General features: G+C 32.3%; 1 protein-coding gene across 6 annotated transcripts in view; it reads left to right on the forward strand.

Annotated features, from left to right (window-relative positions):
- Window positions 1-27,877, forward strand: part of dia (diaphanous related formin 1) — a 60,827-nt gene that overhangs the window by 10,474 nt on the left and 22,476 nt on the right. For 3 of the 6 annotated variants that reach the window (XR_011107545.1, XM_068766248.1, XM_068766250.1), the window contains exons 2-5: window positions 286-542; window positions 24,145-24,327; window positions 25,924-26,025; window positions 26,216-26,412. Coding sequence is in view for 5 of the 6 variants with exons in the window: in XM_068766248.1 (XP_068622349.1) it covers window positions 438-542; window positions 24,145-24,327; window positions 25,924-26,025; window positions 26,216-26,412 (587 nt within the window). In the remaining variant the exon portion in view is untranslated. Of the gene's footprint in view, window positions 1-285; window positions 543-14,588; window positions 14,703-19,720; window positions 19,920-20,155; window positions 20,256-24,144; window positions 24,328-25,923; window positions 26,026-26,215; window positions 26,413-27,877 lie in introns of those variants that run through there. The other 3 variants (XM_068766251.1, XM_068766252.1, XM_068766249.1) reach the window with 3 other exon arrangements.

Below are 27,877 nucleotides of genomic sequence, written 5' to 3' on the forward strand. Positions count from 1 at the left end.
CCTGTATATTTAATCTTTATAAATATTTAATAGGAATAACTCGGTTTACGGTTATTTACCGGTAAATGAAAGTAAATGAAATATTGACAAAAATACGAGTAGGCTTGACTGTCTAATGGATAAGGAAGATTCCTTTTTATCATTAACAATCGTTTATCAGGTCCATAGATAACAGAACATCGAAAACAATGTTGAAATTGTTTTATCTTCACATTGTTATTTTATAAATATTTCCAATCGAGTTGTTACAAAAGTATTTTCTTATATATTTTCATGATTTGTTAGTTGTGTATACCGCAGCGGTTTAGCAAATATTAATTATTTTACTACGGAATGTGTTTTTAAAACTTATTAATGAAACTCTAGTGTCAGTGTCCTAGTTGTATGAAAAATGATGAGTGGTGTTAAAATATGACTGATTATCTTGAAATATAACGATGCCTAATCGTCCAACAAGCCTGGACAGTGTACCAGAAGGCGAGGCCAGTAAATATTATAGCTTGCCTCGGCTGAAGCGCAAAGAGACATGGAGAAAGAAAGGGGTAAGTAATTTTTCAAAAATACATTAATATTCAGTACTTATCGTACATCCAACCTGATCATTTATTAGTTAAATAGAAATAGCAATTTTAGTAATTTTTTGTCTTAGAGCCACTCCTCATCCATAGCTGGAAACCTGGAGGTAGCACAAAGTATTTAGAACAAGTTTGTTGAAAAAATATAGGCGATATCCTTAATTCAAATTACAAAATAATTTGATATGCTAAAGGCGCCCTTTAGATGTTCTTGCATATAAATAATTCCTAGATTGTTTTTATAACAAAATGGTTATCTGATGTATGAAGATCCATATATGCATAAATTTCTTAATTGTTGGTATTTGAAAAGAAATTAGCTGAATTCATCATCATTATTTCAGCCAATAGACACCCACTGCATGGTAGAAGATGATGACAATAATCCTTATGGAGTGAAAAATTTTATGATAGATGAAAGAAAGAAAAAGCATGAAAGATGTTGTGACGGAAGAAAGAAGACAAATGTTAATAAAATAAATTAGAAAGAAGAGAAACAAGATATTTTTAAATATACTACAGGCGATTTCTTACTACAAATTATAAGATTTTATTATATAAGTGGCTATATCGGATCAATTAACATATATAATTAAAGAATATATATACATATGTTTAATTTTCTAATATATACATTATAAAGGAAATTTCACAGAAAAATAAGCAATTGATTTTTATGAGTTGTTTAATAAGCATAAAAATCAATAAATGAACATGACATTACTATATAATAACAGGCCTTATAAACCGGTGATTTTAATGTAACATTATTTTTAATTGTGTTTTATTATTTAACGTTTTTTATTTACTAACGAACATGGTAAAGTAAATTCCTGCTATTCTGGCGGAAAGATGTCGTGGATGTACAATACATATTTTATCTGTTCTAAAGGATATTAAGTTATTTTAATTACCACGTTTATGTGAAAAGGATAGTAAGGTCACTTTACACCAGACTATCATCTGCGTTTGCCAAGGCTACCCACCCGCCTGCTTGTTAGAGACACTGCTTTAAGAAATCTTGCAACATTAATTTCTTTATTATTCATAAATACATTGAACAGTGGAAAATTTATTTAATTCAACATTTAGTTTAGTCGTTTTATAAGGCTGCCCTGACTTCAAATGCTTTATAGCAATAAAATTTGCTTTTGTCAATGTATCAGTCACGACTTTCGACCACAATGACGTTAGTAATAATTCTTTAACTACATTTGACTTCTAGTCTAGTCTTTGTAAAAAGTTTTTCAGTTTTAATGAAATTCAAACTATAGTGCCAGTTTTGATATTTTATGCGCTACTTTTTGCAATTTAGTAAGCAAGGAAAATAAGCAGATGATTATGGTAGTTATAACAATTGTTTGGCTGTTTTTTAAAGCCTTTAATATTTTTATATTTTTGTCGTCGTCTCTTTGGGTGATATAAAATATCGCCAATTGTTATGTTATTGCATTTTGCGACATACTTTTTTGTCCGAAATTGGCACCAAGTAACATATTGAACATCAGTCCATGCAAGAATACACTAAAACACAGGTTCAGTAAAAATAGTCCAAAAACACGCGATGTTGTTAGGTAAATAGGAAGAATCGGTAATCGAATGACAGGCACATGTAAGAGCGTTCTTTCCTAGCTATCACTAACTAATAAGATTATTTCTACATATACTAATATTTACTCTGTCCTGAGAATACAGAGTAGCTATATAGAAATTTTCAAGACACGGAATTGTTGTTGCTCTTGAACTATCCAAACGTTTGAAGTCATATGTAGTGAGCATATGAGTTAAAGAATAGATTGGCAGTTGACCACTAAACTAAATCAACTATGAAGGACATACAAACAGTATGATAGGAGGACCAAAAAATACAATAACGAATGAGAGGAAAACGCTTAATTGTTTTTTCATGACGCCCACTTAATAGTACAAATCCGTGTATGACACGGATGATCTCATACACTGACATCACTGTAGGTCAGTGTCACGTGGTGTTTACAATTCAAACTTTACACAGGATTATTTATAAGCTCACAATACATATGTTCCATCAATGTAATATACAACTTTATATATAAGTTTGTTGTTTTTACGACCAAATTCAATTTATCTTAATGTCCTGAACGACATCAATGTCGCGGAAAGTCTAGATGCTGCAGCGCAAGACAGGTCACTGTAGAAATATTTGGGGAGACTTATACCTTGTAGTCGTGTATAGACTGACATGAATGAATGAAAGTGAAATTAAATTATGCAAAAGGCTTGATTTTAAACTTCGCTGAGGTATAGAGTTGGACATACGAACAAACAATGTCACGGCATCGATGTTTTACTATGTATATTTCGGAGATGATGATGATGTGATGATACAGCCATTAGGTTTAAATACACTTTAGTTAGAGTAATAATATAAATAATTTTGATATGTAATAATACGAATTTTGAAAACGATTAATCTTTTATTACTATCTTTACGTTATTTGTTATTTCTGAAACCATTGATGGATACAGTGTACCATAAATTAATTGACAGTAAATGTGCTATACATTCACTCCTTAAAAGCTTTTTCATCTATAACTAATCACGCTTTATACGTAGATATCATTGTCAAATATTCATCTGATAATATAGCTGCTATTTGTAAAAAGTATAGCAGAGACTACAAATAAAAATCATTGTTATATTCGAAAAATTTAATGCACATGGCGTATTGTTTAATACCTGCAGTTAATCGCGTATTAATGTCAATTAGCAGTAATTTTGACAATAGATTTCAAACTGTCCAAAGATATTGGCTTGTCAAAGTACTGTTGAAATAATGAATAAATGAAACGTATATCAAACTGATCACTATTTATTCCTAATAATGAACAATAAATATTAAAAAACTAAATTTTCCTTTTCGTACACCGTAAGGGAGTAAAAATAAGAGTATATATTCATAATAGCGACTATCGTCATTATCATTTTAACGTATATCGTCCACTATTGGACGTAGGCGCCCACAATAGATTTATAATAAGACCGATTGGAAACAACCAACGTTGTAATTCCTTATTTTTTGTTTGTTTACATCCTCGCTTGCCATTTTGGGTTCTGATCGATGCCGAATGTTTAAAACCTAAGGAAAGGTCAAGGAGATATATATTTTTAATTATTTTATTTGAAATTATTTTTTCTCCTTTGAACATTGCCGTCATTAAGTGAAAAAAAAACATTAAAATATTAATAAATAGCATCATTTGTCGAGTCGTTGTTGAGTTAGCGATACATTTTGATTTTATTTTTTTACTTATAAAGTGTTGGTCAGTGAACTTATCATTCTCTTATCATTAATACCAAATGTCAAAATTTTTAAAAAGTGCGCAAATATATGGGTTAATATTTACCCACCGCTGACGTCGGCAGCGTTTAATAACATATTCCTTTAATTTATTATTCTATTACTTTTACTAGTAGCATATTTAAGTCATTCATTACAATCAATATTCGAAATAGGTGAAGCGACGTACGAAAAATTACGTCGAATTTACATGTTTGTATTCTAAAATTCATATTATCTACATAGGATCATTACACCACTCGTGTATGGACACGAGTGGTGTGATGATCCTAATTTATTCTAAGAATACCGAAAAAAGTCAAATTGATAAAAACTAGAATCAGATCTAAACGCGATCTGATCTGATAGAAGCTCACATAAAATTCAGATGCGGTCTTTTGTCGCCACTTTTACAATATCCTTAATAAAATAAAAAAATTGAGGCGAAGCATTTGACCTGTGTCTCGCCTTATCGCCAGAAAGAAATCTATTGATTCTTGTCTTGAAAACTCCGAAGTTATAATTGTCTGGAAATAATAACGCAGGTAGATTGTCAATTATAATCTTTCCAAGCTTTTTATCAAAAAATTGTTCACACTCTTTAAGGATTTCTGTATTAGAAATTATTGGGGATTTATGTAATTGAGTTCTGAAATTAGAACAAAAAATTCAGAAAACTAAGAGTTATTGTGTTGACAGGAAACAGCTATTCCAGTTTCACGTATGATTGGTTTTAAAATTAGATCACACGGAGTACTTAGTATATTATAAACATCGATTATTATATTCAAAAATGGCTGCTATTTCTATATAAAACCTATCTACCTCGACAGACTTTGTATTGTCAAAAGTAGCTGAACTGTCTCAGTCCAATAGAAAAAAAAAGTTAATAAAACCTATTTGAAAATGATCACTTTATTTATTGATTTAATGTCCTAAAAGTTAACAACATTTAATATACAAAGAAGTAAAATAAACTTTCTATTTCATATACTTCGACTAATAATAACGTGAAATTTTTGTTATAATGCTTTACATTTAAAATATAATCAGATTACATCGTAACACGCCTTGTTTAATTTTGTTTGACGTCAAATGTTTGACAGAATTATGTGCCTGATTCGTATGGGGTATCAAAATTGTTATTTTTGTTATTTGACTCACAATTTTTCCATACCAATTCTCAAAGTGCCTTAAACGAAGTAAGTTTAAAAATAATTGCCGAATTAGTAGAGCTATTTCTAAGATTCGCTCTTATCTACTTTTGGCGATTCATTTTTGTTTATTTAGATAATTTAACATTCAAAGTTTAATAAGCAATGAAACAATCGAATTTTTCTTATCGTTTTCAAAGTGTATTTCATAGTGTCACTAATTATTTTAAAAGGACATTCATGTTATGATTGCACTGTGCAAGTTCCAACAATTGCTTCGCTTGTTCCGATTACTGTTTATGTTTCGGTTTAGTCATATTTTTCAGTAACAATTTTCTTGGTACTTGTGACCTTCGTTAAGTTTTCTATAACTGACGTCAACTGTCTGTTGAATTACGTAGTTATTATTGTTATAAAACTTTACCATTATTTTGTAAACATTTTAATTAACGGGAGTATATTTCTAAAATAGAATATTGTGTTATTTAGGTACTGGTGACTGACCATTTTAAAAAAAATTACTATGTCATGTGTTGTGTAGCCAATGTTTGTTGCTAAACGGTAGATAATACAAATTTATTTCTCAGCCTGCCGCATCCCGTGGAAAGATAAATTTACATGTTAAGTAACAAATTTTTGTAATTTATTGAATTAAATAAACATTGAAATGCTGCATTGTCAATGGTGAATTATTAGGACGTACTCTTTTGTCATCATGATTTACAAAAATATGCAACATCATAATCATGAGTTAGTGATAATATCAAGTCAAATAGTTTAAATAGTACTTAAACACATAATGATTCTATAAAAAGTAAATATACTTATGAATTATAATTAATGTATAGAGAGGAGACCATGGATCGGGAAGCGTAGCATAGGTCGTCTACCTATAAGGTCGTCATAAGACGCTGAATGTTGATTGCTTTCTATATATCCTATAAGAAATCTACGAGGAAGATATAGGCCTTCAGTGTTGAAGATAGGTCGTCCTATGGGTGAAATGATAAATGCAAAATTATCACAATAATTATTATTAATATTTCAAGGTTCCTAATTCTTTTTCTGTTTTTATCTCGTCCACCCCTATTGGGAGAGCCAGGGTTTTTTATAATTCAATATTTTTTTACTTCCATTTATATTTTTTTCACTCTCCTTTTTTCGTCATAATCTCAGTTATACATTTCTCTTTATTTCTACAAAATATCTCACATTCCTCTGGCTTACTAGTCTTCTATATAAGGGCGACCGGAAAGTAATGTCCGTTTCTGTTGACATAGTTTTAAAGAAAAACCGATTGATGTTTACCGCTCTAGCGTTAAAAATTTGTATACTTGATGGCAAAAGGTCGTTGATAATGAAGGTGAATATATCGTTGATTACAAATAAAAACTGGTTAACAATGTAATCGTGTGAATTTAAATTAAGAGATCGACGTTACTTTCCGGTTCCTACGTCACCTTTCTTGCTTCTCCTTTTGCTCCTAAATATCACAGTAGGTTTCTTTTTATATCACAGTACATTTTGTCTTTTGTTATGTACCTCCTATTTTTCTATCTATTTAAATTCTTATACAATTTTTTATAATGAATGTTCTTAATGAATATATCTGAAAACAATTAATTAAATTAGAAGTAGGCGTTATCTACATTAATTGAAGTTTGCGTTTGTTACGTTCGAAGGCAAATAATGTCGATAGAATGTGTTGTACATACTATGTAATCGTCTTTGTTTTTCATGTGTTGCTTACGGAGAACAATCACTAATGTGTTTTGCGATAAAGAAGCAAGTCTGTCTGACATGTAATGTGGTAGAACTGGCACATCCTTATTTATTTTTATTGCTTGTTTATATTTCTTAGTGATATAAAACGGAGATGATAATAAAAACACAGTATAAATATGTTTTCCTTCTTAAACATATTAATAAAATGTTTTTAATTTTCTGTACGAAGGTTTTGATTGAATATTAAATTCGAATTCTAATTAAAACAATTCTTTAAAAACAACTGTTCGTGTTTTGTATTATTTTAAGTAGTTATTATCTCTGTCATATGTTGAGAGTGAAAAGACTTTTAAAGCGATAAAATAATAGTTGGGTTTGTTTCATTATTTTCCACCCAGAATTAAATATTTATTATCTCTTCTAGATCTTAAATTCAGTACTAAGTGTTATTTTATTTTCTTTCTTGCGTGTATCTTATTCTGTATGTTACCGAGATTGTCCGAGATTGACATGTATTAGATTACATATATGTCACTTCTACTGCCTCTGCGGTACAGGCCTTGCTTAGTGTGGTGAGCAACAGTAGTCACATTGGCACACGTACATTATTATGCTTGTAATTTTAATTTTTATAATATATTGTGGTTTCATATTATATATATAGAAAATAAATAAAAATTATGAAATAAAAATAATTTCATATCAGCTGTCCTCCACCCCCTTGGCGATTAATGAACGTTCTTTAAACCCGGCCAAGCGTTTGCATTTAGTAAAATCCGTTCTTAGCTGATCTTTACTTTTCTAAAACAATATTTTTAACAAATATCAAGTCTCTGAACCATATGATTCCAGAGATATCGTGATGAGGTGATAAGGTAGGTAGAAATATCCTTTACTGGGTTATTTCAAATCTTTTTAACGCTGTAATCCCATTAATTCAGTTTTGTATTTATATAACACATATCATTCAATCAGTTTATTTGTAAAACTTTATTATTAGAAAGGTTGAATAAGTCCTTTGCATCTTATCAACTGCGATTTCCAGTTGCCATCAGACTTATAATTTATACATTTCTTATGATAAGGTTGTTCAACTTCTTAATTTAGTTGCTGGGTTATAAGTTTATTGAACTTTAGTAGCATTTTAAGTAATTTATGTCAGTTTTTTATCGATAGTGGTCTTCTAAGTAGCTGCATAGAAGCCTTTCTGCGGCAGTCATATTAACATTATTATTTGACGATGTTGCGTTTTTTAATGTCAGTAAACTGTGAAGCATTGTGTGTACCTATTTGGCGACAAAACGTGATTGTAATATTAATTTGTATCATATAATAATTTATGATTACTATAAATAAGTTACTTTAATGTTATATTTTATAGCCATCGTTATTTCAGCCCATAGATTCCCACAAGGCATAGTCTTCCTCCAAAGATATCTATGGGATTTACCATAATCGCTATACATGACAGGCGAGTTGGCGATAGCTGTAGTGGATGGTACGCAGACGATGCTGCTGTCCATCCTCTGGAAACATTTTTTTAAACAGTCAATCCTAAATAAACAATGCACAAAGTATAAAATATATAAGATTGTATCCTGGGAATAGAACCTGCGACCTACGATCGCAAATCTTAGTCCTCTTCCGTTGGGCTACCAATGCTCTATATTTTATTGCTATATCTTTATAACTCAGTTTTATAAAGAAATTGCTGTCTTGCATTCCAATAGAAAGTGTACATTAATGTGAGTTATTTCAGAATAATTAATTTTATTTTGTAATCGATAAATACTGACCGATGCAGCTGTTAGACGACAATATTATTTTGCACCGCGTGAACAGTCAAACGAGCGAAGTGTAAAACCAACTCTCAAAGTATTAATAGTGACAAAATAGTATGAAATATTTCAAATTCTGCGCAATTTTAAATTTATTTTCTATTAGAACATTCTACAAAGTATTAGACTTAAACTGAAAAGAGATGCACACGCATTGCAACGGTTAAGTCATTTTCAGGTTATGATGTGACAAGGACATTAATTTTTATGTATTATGTATTTGGATAATATCGCACGCTCATTTTTATCACGCTCATTGGTCATAAGTATGTAATTTCGCGTTTTATGCTTTTATGAAGCTTTAGCTAGATTTCGTGAACAATGCAATTTGCAAGGGCTGTTTGAAAACTAGAATTTTAAAATAAAAAATAATTATCGGCATATAACCGTTTTATTTATATTCTCCTTTTTCAATTTTTTATTTACTCCATATAAAAGTTTCTCTCAAGGCCCATCAAATATATAATATATAACCTCTTTTTAATTTGACTCAAATCTCTTACTTTTTTAATTAAAAAGTAGCTGGGTAATTACCCAACTACTTCTTTCCATCTGGGAAAAGAAAATAGTCCCGTGAGGTTAAATCTAGAGAATATGCTGGATTCGATAGCATTTCCTAGTCCGTTTTATGGATTTTTGTCGGAGTGATTACACACTTGTGCTCTCGTGTATTGTCTTGATAGAACAGCAGTTTTTTTTTGGTTTTTGCTTTAATACAATATTAAATCGGCCTTTAAATTGCGTAATATTGGCCAGTGATATTTCTACCCTTCTCTATCAAAATGACAATCTATGCAAATGACCTCTCTTGCATCAAAAGATAGGGGGCTATGAACTTCGGACCCACCGTTAGCCAATAAAATCATAGTCCAAAAATGGATCCATCACAATCTCTGGGGTATTGTGATGGATCCATGAATCGTCTACCATTATATAACAGCAAAAAAACTTGTCCACATTGCGGTTGAATATAGCGAAACACTCCTTTTAAGTGGTCACGCGATTGCGCTTATGGTTGAGTTTGAGCAATCGCGGCACGCATCTTGCTTATATCTTTTGCATGTCCAAATGTTCACGTAAAATGAGACATGCTCGTTCACTCTAGATGCCTGCACCCTCAGTTTTTTCATTTTCCAATCGCCCAATATTACGTCATGAACTTTATCAGCGTTGTCTGGCTTGGCGTCTTTTCGGAGACCTGTACGTCACTTTTGCTGATACGACAACATTTCAGTGAAAAACTATTAATTTTAAAGTTCATGTTAAAAAATGATTCATAGCACCTGAATTACCGAAAACATTATCTAAGAAGACTTGTTGCAACCATGCAATGAGATGAACATGCTTAAACTTTATTACTGTAGCAGTGTTTTGTGTCTATGAACCATATAAAACAATTCAAGCCTGCGGAAGATAAATGATATTTTTAACAGCTGGTTTTGACCCAATTTAGGCTTGTAAACAATGACAGTTCACCTTTGCGCTACAGAGCAATGCTGTCCTACAAACCGAGTCGCCTTCGACATGGAGCTGCGCTATGCATTGAATATTAAACGTCGTGAATACTATATAAGCACACGCGGAGGTTTTCCTGAATACTTTTTTTTTCTTTGCAATTTAAAGTTTATGTCGACAATAAATCTAAAATATTGAAACAGTTATTGTACAAAATTTTTCACTCAAATACCCATTTTTTTTCATGTAGCGTCTACATTATTTTATTTGTGCTGTCCTTTTTGTTATTTATCTATGTACAAATTAGATATTCCTTTCGCCGAGTAGAGAGTTAAATAAAGAATTTTAATATTTCACACTTATGTTTAAGCTATGCAAAAAGGGCGGGAACAGCCGGTAATACTTTTAATTCTTTTTCTTACACAAAGAATGAAACGTAATTTTATTATATTTAATAAAGACTTAGATATATACATTAAGATCGATGTCATTTCATTAAAAAAATGACGGCTGCTAGACATTAGCCTTGTTCACAGATTTCCAATAAAACTGGTTGAAAACGGCCTGCATTTAAAGACTTCTGTCGTCAACAAGGTCGTCTATCACCTTGTGGGTGAACGTCATATGCTGGGATTGCTGTCCGTCTTCATTCCAGGATCTTAAGGCCCCAGGGGCTCCGAATACCACATGAATTTAGCAATTTGCTGGGCTTTATCAATATCGGTTGTCTATAGATCTCTACAATCTTGGTTTGATCACGTTAGCTGTTTACCGACTGGCATTAATATGACGTTTTATTTATTCTGCGAGAACACGTACATACGTGTTCCTGCATATTATAATGCATATTATTAAACCAATAAATAAAATAAACGTGAATTATAGAAATATGTTACTAATAGCAAGTACCAAATTATTTTTATTTTACGTGGAAATCGTATGAAATTATATCGGAAGTTAAGAATCTACTTGATCTATTTAAAAGGAAAACATCTAGTTAAGAACAACCGCTATGCCTATTAGTGTCGCCATGGCAGTACGCAAACTCTGGCGTTTAAGCGCTGTAACTAGCGAAGTTACTGAGCTAACGAGATTTGTAATCTTTTGTCCCAAGGTAACCAGCGTAAACTAGATAGCAATCCCTCGGACATTGCAGTGGGTAGATCGTATCGACTAATAACTGAAACCATCTGCTTTCTTTATTTAAAAAATTGAGTTTTTTTAATTTTGAAACGATTGTATCGAAATAAAAACTATTTCGTTTTTTTGGTGAAATTAAATCTCATAAGATTAGCTAATTGTCCTAGTTACTAATTGTCTCCTAATCGTTTAACAATGATTTCAGCCAGTATCAGGACATTCCATATTCGGGACTTGTTATATCTTTTTCAAAATTTTTGCAATAACACTTTAAAGTCACGAAAAGTTCTAGAAACTAGAGTACTGTGCAAATATGTATTAGAATCGCGTTGACATTATATATACTCAGGCATTTCAATGCCGTCAAATACTTGTATAATCTAACAAATATATTGCTAGGCTAGTATAATTTGAGATCAGAGGTTAATTTAAAATACCAATACCCATTATGTGTTATATTGGTGATTACGATGGCCTCGATTTGTATCCTTTATTTGATGTAGCGTAATCATAAATCAAAACGTCAAATTCCACATTATAATAATTTATTCGGTGCATACACTATACTTAGGGAAAACGAAAAACATGAGTATTTGAACATAACAACAGTTGCTGAAGATATCGAGCGCTTTTAACAAGAATGTGTCACTTATCATCCGAAACCGTTCACTTATGGTTTTTTTAACGACACCTATGTAGTTAAAAGGTTGAGAAGACACCACGTGTTTCGATTAGACAATAGGGCATCGGCAGCTTTTTTTCGTGGGAAAATACTGCATGGGATTCCCCTCCACTCCGGGGGAAACGGAAGAGTTATGCCGGACTCCTTCCGGCTAAAAGCCTACGGTCTTCTTGGACGCCTTTTTTTTAACGGCGGTGGCCTAGTGCTTGAACTCCTTACATGCGGCGGATCACCCAGAATCCGTCGCCAAGACCATGTTAAGAGAGTTGGAGAAAGGCGCGGTATGACACACTCCAACATCCAGGTCTTAAGGCATTGGTAGCTTGCTCTATTATAATTCACTTTCATACGTTTCGTACATGATTTTAGTTTTACAACTGGATGTTAAATGATAACAGAAAATATCCTATACAATATTAATTTATCGAAAGTTTTGTAGATATTTAAAAATTCACTCTATATAGACTAAAAGAAATAAGTTTTTGATAATACCTCCAATTAAGTTAAGACAGACACTTGTTTTGTTAAACAGTAATTTTACTTGCGAAATGAACTTCCTGACTAAAATTGCCAGTATTGAAGTTGACTTTTAAGTAGCTTAAGCTTCAGGCTTTTATGAACTAAGATCGCGGGCTTCCTCGAGAGCCTCTGTTCAGGATATCTAAAAAATATTTTAACAGATTGGAAGGTCGCCAAACTCATAAGTCGCTTATGAGGATCCGTAAAGACCTCTGCTTAGGATATCACTTGAAACATTAATAGCATTAAGATTCAAAGATCCCGATTTTGTTAAAAGGCCGAACTTTAGCTTGCGGAAAATTAATACAAACATTAATAAGCCTATCCGGTAAGGGCAGTGTTGAACGTCCACCCTGCTTTCGATTTTTCTCAGATGATGTTAGTGCTGTTAGCCCTAAGGCTTTTACAGCTTCATCGGTACTGAGTTCACGGAGTGGAAGGTTCCGTGAACCAGATAACGTCCACCGACAAGGTGGACAGACGAACTTGGTAAAGTCATTGAAGACGCTGGATGTATGCAGCTTCCAACCTGACCTGTTGTAATAAGGGAAGCTCAAGTATCACGGTGGACATAATGACTGTGATATTGAGATAAGTTTCCTCGGACGATTTTCATAAAATAAGAAAAATATTATTAAATTAATTTTATTTTTTTAAAATTATTTACAGATAATTCAAAGAGTTTTAAACAATGCTTTTATGAAGTCGGATTAATAAAGTGCCATCTGGCGCCATATAATGTGTTGCACAGTTGCGCCCATAATGACGTAACCGCCACTATATTCAGTATGATTACTCATGCGTTTGCGCATATCAATAATGTTATATAGGGTTGTCACTTTCTCGTGCAAGTTCGATCAATTTAATATATTTGATTTAATCACAATACCAATACATTTTATTCACACATTATGTGTTAAATAAAATAAAAGGAAATTTTTATAAATTCCTTTGTAAATTTTATTTAAAAAATTAGTTTAGATATTAATTATTTGTCACTTATATTAAATAATAACTATGCATAAATCATTATTAGACTTATTATTAAAAAATTACAATGTGGAACTTTGACTTAAAGCAATTTGGACATCGGATCGTGTACGCTAATTAACTCGTTCGCTACCAATCGTCACATATATGTGTCACCGCGTTTCTTTACCACAGCCCGGCGACACATATATGTGACAGATATTTTTGTATAATTTACAAAAGCATGTTTGAACATGTTGAGTATTGAACTAAATTGTTAAGTTCTAAAACTATAAAATGCATCAAATCTGTAGTTGGTCTGCTCTCGTATTAGATTATTTACAGTTTTTATAGCAGTTGAATAGGTCGGTTAAGCAAGGTTAGTGAAATTGTAGGCAATAAATTAAAATTAAAAAGAAAAAGAATTTGTGAAGCCAAATTAATAAGATTTTTAACAGAAACATATCCCTCAACAAAATGTATAATTTTCGTAAGAAACCCCAAATGAAGAACAGATGCATAATATATTCCAGTGATGACATGGAATCTAATAAGAATATACCAGTACCAGATCCAACTGATAATTTTTCTATTACGGATTGTGAAGAAATGAGCAGCTCGTCAAATTCAATAATTAGAGTTAGATGCCATGTATGTGCCAAAAACAAACAGCGCAAAGCTACTTTCTACGCCTGTGAGATTTGCAAAACAAACAATGGACAACCGATTGGATCGTGCGTTGACAAATGTTTTAAAATTTATCATACAAAATAAAATGAATTTCATATCGATAAATTGTATTTATAATTTTTTTTGTCTTATAATCAATTTCTTATAATTTAATGTGTCATATATATGTGACACGTGGGCTACAGGGTTTAGTTTTTATCTATAGCCCAGCGTCACATATTTGGGTCAGTTTAAAAGAATACTTATTTTACTTTTTTAGACTGTTCTAAATATACATACGTAAAATCTATTTCAATTCATTTAATATAACCACCAAAAAAATGTTGGGCTATTGTGGACGTTTTTCCCAGAAGACCCTGGTAGCGAACGAGTTAAAGAAATTATTAGTAATAATATAACACCTGTTAAAATTGTTAGAAATTAAAAGGAAAGAATTAAAAGTGTCAACCCTGACAGTTAAGCCGTTTTTGTCTTATGTTTTTTTCGCAGCCTGTGTGAACGTTAACTTAGATCATACATTCCGTGGATGGTGTTTGTTAAGTCTGCTGGTTGTAATGTGTTATGTGAAAAATATGTATTGTGCTTTTGTTATATTTCTGGATTAATACATCGAGTGCACGCGTACTACGATTATGGTTTGCTTTATTTTGTTACTTTGTTAATATAAAAGCTGTAATCTAAGATATTACTCAATTAATAAATGTTCGTTAAAGGTATTTTGTAGACAAAAAACTAGTCTTGACGACATTTAAGTATTCAAGTAAAAAAATTATTTATGATGACATAAAGATTTCATTATTTAATTTTGCACTATACGTTTGTATCATTATTAAAAGAAATAAACAAATATATCTGTACAATATTCTCCGTTTGAGTAGCGGTAACCCAGTGGTAGAGGTCTGAGATTTACGATCGTAGATCGCAGGTTCGGTTCCCGGGATATAATCTAATAATTATTCACACTGCTTAAATTATATAGGATTGCCTCTGCTCACAAACAAATTTCCAGAGGATGGACAGCAGCGCTCTCTGTGTACCGTAATACTATACTGCTATCGCAAACCCCTATAAGTGTGGCCATTATAATATATCCTTCTATAGATATCTTTGGGGAAGACTTATGTCTTGCAGTCGGCGTCAATGGTCTGAAACAGTGACGATGACAATAATCAATAAACTCCCTCTTAGACTTATAGGCAGAAAAATGTATATATTTAATATTGCTGTACTAATATATTATATATTGATACGTATAATTGATATAAATCGTCCTTTTAAGTTATGTTTAAGTGTTTACCTATGTACTTTTCAAGTGTATAGTATTGTGGTGTTACTATAAAAGGTGTTACATAAATAGATACAACATAGTATATATACATTACTTTTAATTTCATCTACCTTGATATTAATACACCTGGATACAAGTTACGTCTACAACACTCTATATTATGGGTAGAGAATGCCTACAAGGCATTATTTTCTCCATTAAATAATGTTTAACAAGTGAAATAAATAAAATAACACTTACAAATATAATTAAACTACTGATACTAGTAAAATAATACTTAAAGGTTAGTGGGGGTATTTTCTGTATAGTGTTCAGATACACAAAAACGCGTGGGGTTATGTCATCAACCCGATTATGATCAATTAAAGTTATAATTGTCTTCCATCGTCCCGAGTCGTATCTATAGTCAGGACCTTGACAGCTTTGAGCGGAATGAGTAAGCTTCGTAAGGTCAAATTCTTTGTGCTGGAATTTATTACTATTTACCAATGTTATCGCTAGTTTTTTTTATTAATTCTATATTATGACGTTAACGACTTTTTTATTTTTATTTATAATCATGGCTTAAAATTAATTAACCACATTAGTTGTCGAATATAGGTGATTCCGCGGGTTTAGGGAAATACATCGCAAAAGGTGTGTACAACTAAAACCTATTTTAAGTAAGCTGTCTGGCGTGCATCAGGTTGGTATATTACACATAGTTAATACCGGATGTCGCGAGACTAGATTCCTCGGATAAAAAAATAAATAGGATCGGAAAAAATGTCTTTGAATCATATTTGAGTAGGCACAAGTAATATTTGGTGTCTATACAATATATATCGAGGCATTAATTTAGTTTTGCTTTATAATTTTATGATCGTAATGAATTAAAGGACATGATAGAACAAAGACAATACTATAAATTTGACGCAGCCGTCGCAAGGGCAACATAAACTCAATAACGTGGGAGGTCGCGGATGCAATGTCAGTTCGAATTTCGCGATTATCGACACCGCTCGGTTCTTGTGCGAATTCTATAGATTAAAAAAGTTTTACAGATAAACTAGAAAAATTAATATAGTGATGTAGATTAAATAAATCAGTAGGATGCTCTATAATGACACATGCATATTGTCTATTGTTACAAAAAAAGTACATTAATGTAAACGGTTGTTCACATTAACATCTTTTTTATTATAATGACTGTGAATCAGAGGTTTTGTTAGAGGTGAAAAGGAGAACGAAACAATATTGTTTTTTTATCTGTGATGATGTAAATCGCTTGTATTGAAAATAGCATAACAGGTTTTACAACGTAAATGTGTGTGTTGAAAGTGAACATATTAAAGCTAAATATACGCAAATAATTTTCTTTCTTCCAAATTAAATTATAGTTATATTTACTTGTTAACTTCAAATATTACGTTTCGAAAGGCCTATTTAAAGTATAACATTATATAACAATTGAGTTCATCATATCGGGCCATTACGGCCATTGCAAGGCATCGTCCCCCATAGATATCTATGGGGGATATACGATAATAGCCACGCTTGGCAGACGGGTTGGCGATCGCAGTATGGTCCGCAAAGGACGCTTTGCAAACTTGTTTGTGAGCTGTGTTAATCCTATGTAATTAATGCTCAAATTGTAAAATTATACAAGATTGTTTCCCGGAATTGAACCCGCGACCTATGATTGCAAGTCTCAGTCCTCCACTACCACTGCATAGTTGTTCAATTTATTACCTTTAAAATATGGAAATGAATGTTGGTAGTGTTTATTTAACGATTTAAACCGTTACTAGCAAGATTATTATAAATAATAATAAGTCTTTAATTTTGAATTGTTTTGAAAATTCTATGATTTTATTTATAAAATTTCTATTACTATTAATTGCGTACTTTCGATGTAGATTGATGAAGTGTGCGCGATTTTGCTTGCCGTTTCTGGCAGCTTTACCCTTTAGTCTAGTGCCAAACTACCCTCAATCTATGTTTCTTGTTATAACAACATGGCGCATGGTTCCATATTGATTTGGAATATGTCCAGATAATGCATCAATGATCCATCGACTTTTGCTAGTTCTGTGACTCGGTAATCGGAAGTTGATTTGTATTTACAAGTTACTTGAAGAGTTGCTCTTTAAAAGTGGCAGCCTGCCATCACAGATTTCAAATGAAATGATGACGAATTCACTTATGGATATCTTCTACATATTAAAAGATTAAAACATTTTTATGTCTGTGGCCTTTGTATTCAGCTATATAAAGCTATGCTATTTATTTTGATTATAATTTAGTATATAAACATGTGAAAATTAACGATTCTACTTATTATTTTGTCATCATCGCTATCACCATGTCAAGTGATGGATGCCTCAGGCAAGTTCTCCCTCAAAGATTGCCCCGATGACCGGTCTTGCGCAGCTCGCATCAAGCTACTTCCCGCGACCATGTCCTCTACTGTAAATAAAATTTAAATGAGACAAGTACTTATTTACGCAAGGTAATGGATATATTGATACTTAATACATAGGGAACTTACGGTTTTAATAAGAATCACATGTCAGCACTCGTGCAATATTAAAGCAAATACCTGAAAATAATTATACCGGGATGTTTACAATTAGTTACCATAGTACAACAACGCATTTATATTTATTAATATTTTCTAAACTATAGATCATAATATAAACGTATACAAGAAAATCGTAGGTTGCGTGGGTTCTATTCCCGAGATACAATCTTAGGTAAACAGCACTTCGTGCGTTAATTATATATGATTTCCACTGCTCATAACAAAAGTTTCCAGAGGTTGGGCAGCAGCCTCCTCTGCGTACTATAATACTACACCTGATTATGGTATGTACTCCATAGATATTTTCGCTTATACCCTGCTTCGGGCGTCTATGGGCTGAAACGACGACGATGAAAGAGAATAAATCAAAAAGTACCTTTTTAAATAAAAATATGTATTTGTTTGAAAATTGTATACCATTTTAGTATAATTATCACTGTGTTTGTAACTTGAATTATAACAGAATTTTAAAAATAGAATCGAATTCATCAATCATTTCGTTTTCTAGACTACCAAACCAACATTTAGTTTAAACTTAGCGAACATGGTACTTTAATATTATGTGTAAATATAATAACACTTGTGTTAAAGAAATACAAACATGCCTAACTACATTTATAATGAAATAAAAGTTTGTACAATAAAGTACATTGTTCTCTGAGAGCTCTTTATAAATATATTTTATTAACCTTGAAAAAAACACACGTTTTGGTGACGAAAGTTAACTTAATTCGAATAAGGAATCAAGGATAACGAATTCGTATTGTAACGTACACTTGTAAATGTATTTTCGTCAAGATTTTGTTTTTGTTTGCTAAAGAGCGGATCTACAGCGTGATTCGTTATTTAAATTGGTTATTGGCTGGCAGTGAAAATGTTACTTGTAAGCAATAAGCTTTTACGTCTATTTCCAATCAAACTATAAATTGGTCACTCGGAAATATGTGAAATTCATTTATTTTTTCTATTGTAATGCAACAGGCCAATAACATCCGACAGTACAGTCTTCCGGGACAGGCAGTAAACTATAATTGATTTTAATATTTAATAATACAATTTAAGTAAACGTTTTTTTATACCGTGTTATCTTTACGCTATTTACTATTTTTAAATAAGTTGTACAATTTATAAAATGAAATCAAATGAAGTATATTATATATTCCTTCCTTTAAAGTTTTTGCACCTATAATTAACTACCCTGAATATTTTCTGGGCTATTAGTAATAAACACCATATTGAGATATATTTGATTAATACGCGTATTAAATATCAGCCATTGTAAATAATTAAAATAACGATAAAACTAGACTTTTCTGAATTCTGGACTTCGTAAAATTAACTTATGTGTTTCTTTAATTACATAAATGTTCACGTTGAAACGCTACCGTCTCCTACCGTCATAACATATTAATTAATCACCCATATTAGCGTCTATTATCGTTAGGTAATTTGTTTTTGGACATTTTTCCTATTGCCGTTAAACTATACAGGATGATTGATTATAGGTGTATAAGCTTTAAAAGGTTGAATGTTTAGTACATTTGTTGTCAATTAACGTATGGTATAATCTGTACAAAAATCAATCTTTTCAGAGATTATAAATGACGTAAAGATAATAAAGAAAAAAAAAAGCGTCAAAAGATTTAGTCGAAATCGATAAGTCTAATAGAAATAAAAATGTATTAATTTCTTATATTTCATGGTGTAATTATAACTAACCACCCTGTATGAATAGAAAGATTAAATATGTATACAAGCACTAAATGATTGAGCATCATTAGTGTGTAAACACCTTTAATTTGCCGTGTGACTTTTTAAAGTCTATTATTATCATGCCCGAGATCATCGCTGAGTATATTCAGATGAGCAGAACATCATCACCGTAATTCGGACAGTGTGACCGGCGCTTTTATTTTTGGAGATTGGTCAACGTGGAGCACGGTGTTGATCGCGGGATTAGTGCGCCAAAAGCAGATGAAGTGGATGTTCACATCGCAGGTCGTGGTTTTATTACAGTGCTATAGTGCGTTGCGTTCAGTGAAGCCATTATTTTGGTTATATATTATTATATATAAGTTTTAACAACTCTTTATTTTGCTTTTTTTGTGCGAAATAATACACTTTTTTATGAGTAATAAGTATATTAAAGCTTAAATATTAAAGCTTAATAAAAAAATATTTTTATTTAGCTAGTCCGTCGATATTATTGTTATAAAGAGTTAAAAATAATTTCGCAGCTATGAATATGTGAATTATGAAAGTGCAAAAAGACAAAAGTGCGAAATGGATACAATAAAAGTAGTTGGTGAATATGTTAGAGAGCGATCGCCGTTCTCGGTAAGTAATGTACTCAAACCAATAAGTTAATTATGTGACAAGTTACGAATACGTAATCCGTAATACTTAAATCGGAGGAATCAATGACCAGATTATTTTCATCAGTGCCTTTGAGTAATATTCCTTTATTTAATTTAAAAGGCAACAATTCGTATTTATCACACATTTACTACATATATTTTGTAATTTTTACATTTAGCTCGTGAGTTAAAATTCAATATATATTAAGACAACTAAAACAATATATCATTATAAAATAAACATTGAATCCTGCTCCTTGCATCGTATCTCTCAATACAGGGGAACTTGAACGCGAACTTTTCAGGAAATTTTTTGTATACTATGTTACTCTATCAGAACCGGCATTTGACAATTTTTATTACTTCGTCTATTGTGGTATCAAATTTTGTTCAGACCTGATTGGTATAGCGAATGTGGTCGATATCCACCTACTTTTCCGGCAATCAAAAGTTTTTCTAAACATTGATTTAATTTAATATAATAAAATTCCCAGAAAACCTCTGGATCTTTTATGGTAGCTTTTTTAGGCGAATCATATAGGAGATAATTTTATTGCGTTTTAGAAGCGAACCGTTGCTAATAGCAACCGATCGAGCCGAGGTTGTGTTCGCTCGCTCGGGCACTCTGGCGTACAGGAATGTAAATTATGGAGAAAACACCCTATGGAGCCTTTGCATGAGCGATATAACAGCTCTCTGAGGCCTTCTGATCTAAGCTTCTTGAGTGATCTAAAGTGAACTAAGCTCGTTACTATAAAGAGGTTTAGGCTTAGCGATTTAACAACGCTGAACATCTGCTGACCTGCTGATTGTACCAGGATTACGATTCTGGGATGTAATTGTGTATATTACAGAAAATAGAATTATTATATTTAATAAAGTGTATGCCTCGATCTCCGTATCATATAATAAGCATACATATACTGATACTAAGACTGTTCATCGCTATTTACTATATGGATAACGAATATAACAATCTAGTAAATAAAACCTTTCCTTTAAAAGAGCGTGCACTGTCTTTCGTACTCATATGTTTGCCTCATACAAAGTATCATATGATCAATCTTTAATGCGGTCGACGTCAAACTCATTGTTAACGATATATCGGTCGGATCGTCCGGCGAATCGATTTGGCTTCAAAAGGCACAATGAGACGAGACAATGGCCTCTGTAAAGGTACGTGTTAGGGTTGCTAACTTTCACTACATAAATATGAACTGAAAAAAAGTTTAATGTCAAGTGTAATATTTTTGGAGAATTTTAAAAGTGACGTTATTAATATAAATCTCTATAAATTTTTCGCGTTAAGCCAAGATGTTGAAACTATGAAATTGTGTTTTGAATTATTTTAAAATGTTATTTTTACACGCAGTGTATTGTATGTAATGTAATATTTTATATATTTGTTTACTCGTTGTACATATTGTTTAGTAGTGGACTTAATTCCCTTATAGGCATTCTCAACCAGTCAATCTTTATATTTACATAGGCAATTTTAGATATTACTTGTATAATACGTATCAATAATTTTTTTTAAGACAACCCATTAATTATAACGAAAATATATAGTAATACTAGTTATAGTTGAAGTATTTTTAACTTATAATTAGTGGTAGAATTATGTGCATAATTAAGAAACTGTGCGTCGATTCAAAATGAAGGCTATTCTAAAGCAACGGAAAATTGAAGACGTCCTGCGCGTTTATGATTTTCGTCCATCGGATTCAGTTTTGTCTTCTGGGGTGGTAGTTGGTAAGAGAAAACACGGTGGTCAAGATTTACATTATAAGGACATTAAATGACTACATTAGATGACATTAAAAGCAGACCGAGGAGGCCTTCGTAAATCACTTTGCTTATCTTTAAAAAGATTAAAAGATTTGATGAAGACCCTCTGCAAACACACGACACTAGACGCTAAATGCAAATCGCACATAGAGACACCTACATTAAGAAAGTCCCTTCAATTTTACGGACCAACTATTCTATAATGCTACCAAAACCGCTGTACCAGTTACCGCTGGAAGGTGGATTGAAAAAAAAAAAGAGTACAGGCCCCGTCGCTGTGAGCGTTAACGTCTGTTTACGGATCGGAGCAGCTGATACTCGCTGTAACACACGTGTAATACGTTAATTAAGACCAAGTTTCCATTGGCGAACAACCACTCGGGTTCATAGTGCTGGTAGCATTATATTCAGCATTTTTTTTCTTAGTTATTAAAAAAAATCTTAAAAGTTTGCCACATTCATCATAGTGGCAACCCTAACATATCCCGATTAGTCGTATACATTAACTAACCAACGCCGCAAAGTTGCTTAATCGAAACGCGTTTTTATACGACCGTTGAATGAATTTAGATACAAACCTAATTAATAAGTTCAAATGAAATGTCGATCTTTAGCTTAACCGTAATTAGTAACTTATATGAATTCAATAACATATAACAAAACAATAATTTTGTGATCAACGATGCTATTGAAAGATGTATTAGAATATTTGACACAACACAAGTATGTTTCGACGACGCCATGTGTGACAGGGCGCAATTTTTAAAATAATTGCAGTAGTACCGACCTGAAAGAAATTATTTTACACAAATCTAAATAAACTGATATCATCATCATTTGAGCTAGATGACGTTCAATGCTGGACATAGGCTCGGTTGAAAACATTCAATATAGGTCATATTGAATGTCTTCTGACGACCTTAACAAGAACGTCTGTCCATCTTGTGGGTGGATGTCTTACGCTGCACTTGCCACTTCGTGGTCTCCACTCCAGCACCCTAGGGCTCTAGCGGCTGTTCGTTTTGTGCGCTTTATGGCCTGCTCACTGCCCACAACTTCCCAATCCCCAGGGTTATGTCGGTTATTTTCATTCCTACGGGACCCATTCTGATTCAAACTCTTAGAGAAAGCCCGAGCATAGTCATAACCCCGTTGAGCTACTGCGGGCTTGCTAATGAGGCAATGAGTGAGCGACCACATTTCCGTGCCATAAGTTTTCTCTGGTTTTGACATCTTAGTCATCGTTAAATAGGTCGGAAGCACGCACTGTTCTGCGTTTACAACATTAATTAACCTATTTTTACTTAATCGAGTTGTAACGTGGTGTTAAATTAAGAGAACGTGTGTTTAATATAGAGAGAAATAATTTATTTGTATATTAGTAATGAAAGCAAAAATATTTTTGTGTTACGTTTTAGCAAATACTATTCGAAAATATACACGCATAACGTCCGTCCATATATTTTTAGTGATTATTACAATAGCCTTCAGTTTCTCGTTTATTTTAAAGTGAACGTCATGCCTAAAATTACTTACACATAAACTTTTTACGATTATAATTAAATCAATTAAAATATACAATTTATTTGTTTCCTGCAAGTGTTGTTTATTACAATGCGTGTTCGACACTATAATTTTGTCTCAATTGTTTTTATTTTTAATATAGAAAGTTACGGATATAGAGGAATTCGAAGAAGAGGAAAATTAGATCATATGACAAATAAAAAAGTATGTGAGAAGAATAATTAAAAAAAAAAAGAAATTATAAATGCCATGTCCTAAAATCAGGGGAGTACGACAGGTACGCAATAACGGGAGCCATTCAAAAAAAAGGACGGATAGAAAGTACTTTGTTAATACTACTTAATATTTTACTAATTAATAGTAATATTATGTTAATAAATAGTAAAAAAGTAGAGATCGGTGGTCACAGTAATGTAACACCATGTGTCCGGCGACTTTAAATAGGTTGTTTGTCCACCTTATACTGGAATGCCGGATCTTTTTTGGAGACTTTGTTACTTTATTACATTAAATAAAGTTCAAAATATATTATAAATATAGTATTTTTCAATTTACAGCTGGACACATGGTTCGGGAGGCCGAAGAAGGCGGGCGGCGGCATCGAGCGCGGCTACGAGACCGTCCCGAGAGGGGCGGAGCCTCGCGCCGAGGACGACGAGCCGTCCGCCGCCGCCGAGTACACGAGCAAGATTGACGCGCTCGACGACACGCAGCTGCAGCGACGTTTCGAAGAGATGCTGGTGAGTGGCATCGGCTACATTTCCCGACGCAACGCAACGACGCTTGGTTGCAGTAACCAACCTGCAGAGATAAGACAGGACCGGTTACCTTAAGTTTCCTCGTAGATTTCTTTAAGTAATGGCCTAGTTAATATATTTTTTTGACCTGGCTTATTCTACAGCCCAAGTGGCGTTTTCAGATTACGCGGGTACGAGAAGTATAGGCGAAAAGACCGTTCAGCTTAAAAACTCTTATAGTTCATCATCATAATTTTAAGCGAAGTACGTCTACTGCTGAACTTAGGCCAATAGATTGATAATAAGACTGATTGGAAGCGGGCTGCATCTAGCGCATTACATCTTACAGTTTTATCTCAAGGTCAGTGAAATTTCCTTCTTTTTACGTAGGAGGAAATTTCCCTTTCTTAATGTTCATTCTTCGTTTCTATATGGTAGCTCCAAATCTTCAATAACTGACTAAGCTTCAATTACTAACGCGAATTACACAGTTATCTATTTTCCCGATTTTGCTGTAATAAATGTAACATTGTTTTCCGCTTCGGACGGTTGTTTGGGTAATGCACTTTTCATCCGTAGTACATCCATCGCTGAACATAGACCTCTGGCAATAATTTCCAATAAGACCCGTTGGAAGAGGCATACAGTGCCTTCCAACGATCTTAACAAGGCTATCTTTGACCTTACTGGTGAGAAGACGACCTGTACTGTCCTAGTAAAAATATGATAATGGAAGTACCTAATAAAACGAGAGTATGTGGCTCGCTTTATGTTCATGTCGCGGCCTGGTGCATGTTGATATCTGAGTCGGTAAACAGTAACTTATGCCTTATTCTATTTTTAGTCGATATGTGATGACAAGTAGCGGTGTGCGGGGAACAATGCAAAAAAAGTATTGTAACAATTTTTTAACGGATCGCCAATATAAATAATTGAAATTAAATCGACATCAATTACAAAATTTAAGAAGTAACATTGTTAACTAAGATAATGGAAGTAAAATTGCACTTGAGTCGCGACTATATAATATATGACTAAACCGAAAAAAAATATTTTGGATTAATCTGTTTATTCAATGTAATGATATAAGTCAGCAGTTGGTCACATGTCTGATATTTTGTACATATTAACTTAATATGTACTAAATATAATATTTAACTGCTATATAAATCAATAATTCATTTTTAAATCGTTAAATGTGTTGTTAAATGCAGATTACGAAACGAACGCGAGTTCGATTCCTTATGGAAAGGACTTAAAAAAGGAAATATTTGTTTTGCTATTTAAACCGTAGATAAAAATAAATCATATTTTCTTAGAAGTCAAACATTTGAAGACAGTCAAAATGAAAAGAAGTTGTGTTAGGATATCATTCATGATATCTTAACACGACTTCTTGGTTTCAACCAAAAATATTAAACTAGTCGATTACACACACTACAAAATAAAGTATACATAAAAAAATAAATAAAATTGGGACTCGGTTAAACTGTGATCAATAATAAATGTGAATCTAGTTCTTTTTATTAAAAATCTATATCTTCATGGTAAATAATGAAATAACTTCAAACTATTTACATTTTCGCGTATATTTTACAGACCGATATGAACATCAGCGAAGAAAAAAAAGAACCGTTGAGAAAATATTCAAGAGATCAAAAGAAGAAAATGCTGGTTGCCTACAAATTTGTAAATGCTCAGGTTAGTTTTTTTATTGTCTACATTTCTTTGACATGTACTGCAAATATTCTGTTAACTTTTGACTCTTTTATATGAGAACTAATGTACTGTTTAATATCCAGACGACATTTATTCGTTTTTATTTAACGAATAAAAACTCCTATACCGTGGACCTTTTTAATTACCTAAAAACTTCTGCACTCGTTTTCAGGAAGGCCGTTCAAAATTTGAGAAACCATCAGATTACGTGGCTTATCTAAATCAACCAGAGCTGTCGGTTGGCAAACTGCACGGGTGCTTGGAGAACCTCAGGATTGCGCTCACCAACAATCCTCTGTCGTGGATCCAGGAATTTGGGACCAAAGGCATTGAAAGCCTACTGACTACACTGAATATATGTTATACAAAGTAAGTATTTTTTTATCATTTCTCTTGTTATCCTGCTCTTCTTTTAGATTGAAAGACATGTTTATAGTGTCAAGAACTTGGTTGATGGCTTTTATCTGTTTCCATGTGGCCTTTTTCCTTATAATTTTCCGTTAAAAACGCCCTCTTCTTAATTGGACGGTTTTCATATGGGTCTAAACTTAAGTAAGTTTAGGTTAGATTATTAATTATTTCTTAAAATATTACTACAATAATGACTGAGCGAAGTATATAAAACGTTAAAATAAATAACCGTAACAGTTTAAATTAAAAAAGGATAGATTTTATTATAAATTCTTCTTGCTTCGGCTTCTCACGTATACTCATAAATTTATAACTTGGAATTCTATAATTTCGATATAATTTCTTATGTACAATATTCTTTAAACCATTCTTCAATAAATAAAATTTTTGTAAACAATAATTTTGATTAAATTAATAAAACTGTAAAAAAGGCAATTATGAAACATACGAGTTAAAAAATTATTTTCCTCATTTTATAATTTATTTTACTACATACTCCTTTTTCACCTAGTTTCATTTTTAAATTGTTTTAAAGAATTATACTCAACATCCTCTGATATCAAATCTTCAAAAATATTTATTATTGTTTTTAACTAAATTGATTACTTTCGCTTAATTAGTGTAATTTTCCTCACATTTAATTATACATGCGGATATTAATTTAGTATTAAAAATGACATATTTCGTCAACAAATTTCTTACAAAAAATGAGTTTATAGTGCTACCTAAACCGCTGTACCGCACCTTACGAATGCGCGGGGCGGCAGTGTCAGTAGTTTCGTTCCATTAGTCCTTCGTCCACGCATTCAGGGGTGGCGCCTATGTTCTTTTTTCATCAACCCCCAGTTCTCGTCTTCCAAGGCGCGATACAACGGCTTTAGTAACACTGTAATATGCATTCATCTATATTTATTACTTAGTATACAAACACGTGTTAATTTTCACGCTATCAGCGGCCGAGGATTTTATCGGTGAGTAATGAGCAAGATAATATATTGTTGTCTTACTCTAATGTAAATAAATTGAGTCGGTCATCATCTGTACAATAAAGTATATGGTAAACAATGAAACTTGGTTATTTAAAAAGAGCAGATAACTTTTTATAATTATATGAGCTAACTTATTGGTCGGTTTGGGTATTCAATATAACTTTTTAAAAGTTTTCCTGGACCTCGTATATGGTCATATTTCAGGAAACCTTTTATTACTGTCTGATTTATGTATTTAGCTTTTAAAGGAGTAATTCAACAAGAAATACCACTTCATATTTTTTTGAACTGCCTGATCGAAACTTCATCTAAGCTATCGTAAAGTTTCATCTTTTACTTTATGACCCTTTGACCTGTCACATAAATTTCTTTCATTGTTAAAACTTTTTCTCAACAGCACCGTTGTAAGTAAAGGGAAAGATGATTTCGGTAGG

The sequence above is a fragment of the Battus philenor genome, unplaced genomic scaffold, assembly GCF_028537555.1.
Source record: "Battus philenor isolate CCGP_79_NKW_IND1 unplaced genomic scaffold, ilBatPhil1.0.hap1 SCAF_20, whole genome shotgun sequence".
Lineage (NCBI taxonomy): Eukaryota > Metazoa > Arthropoda > Insecta > Lepidoptera > Papilionidae > Battus > Battus philenor.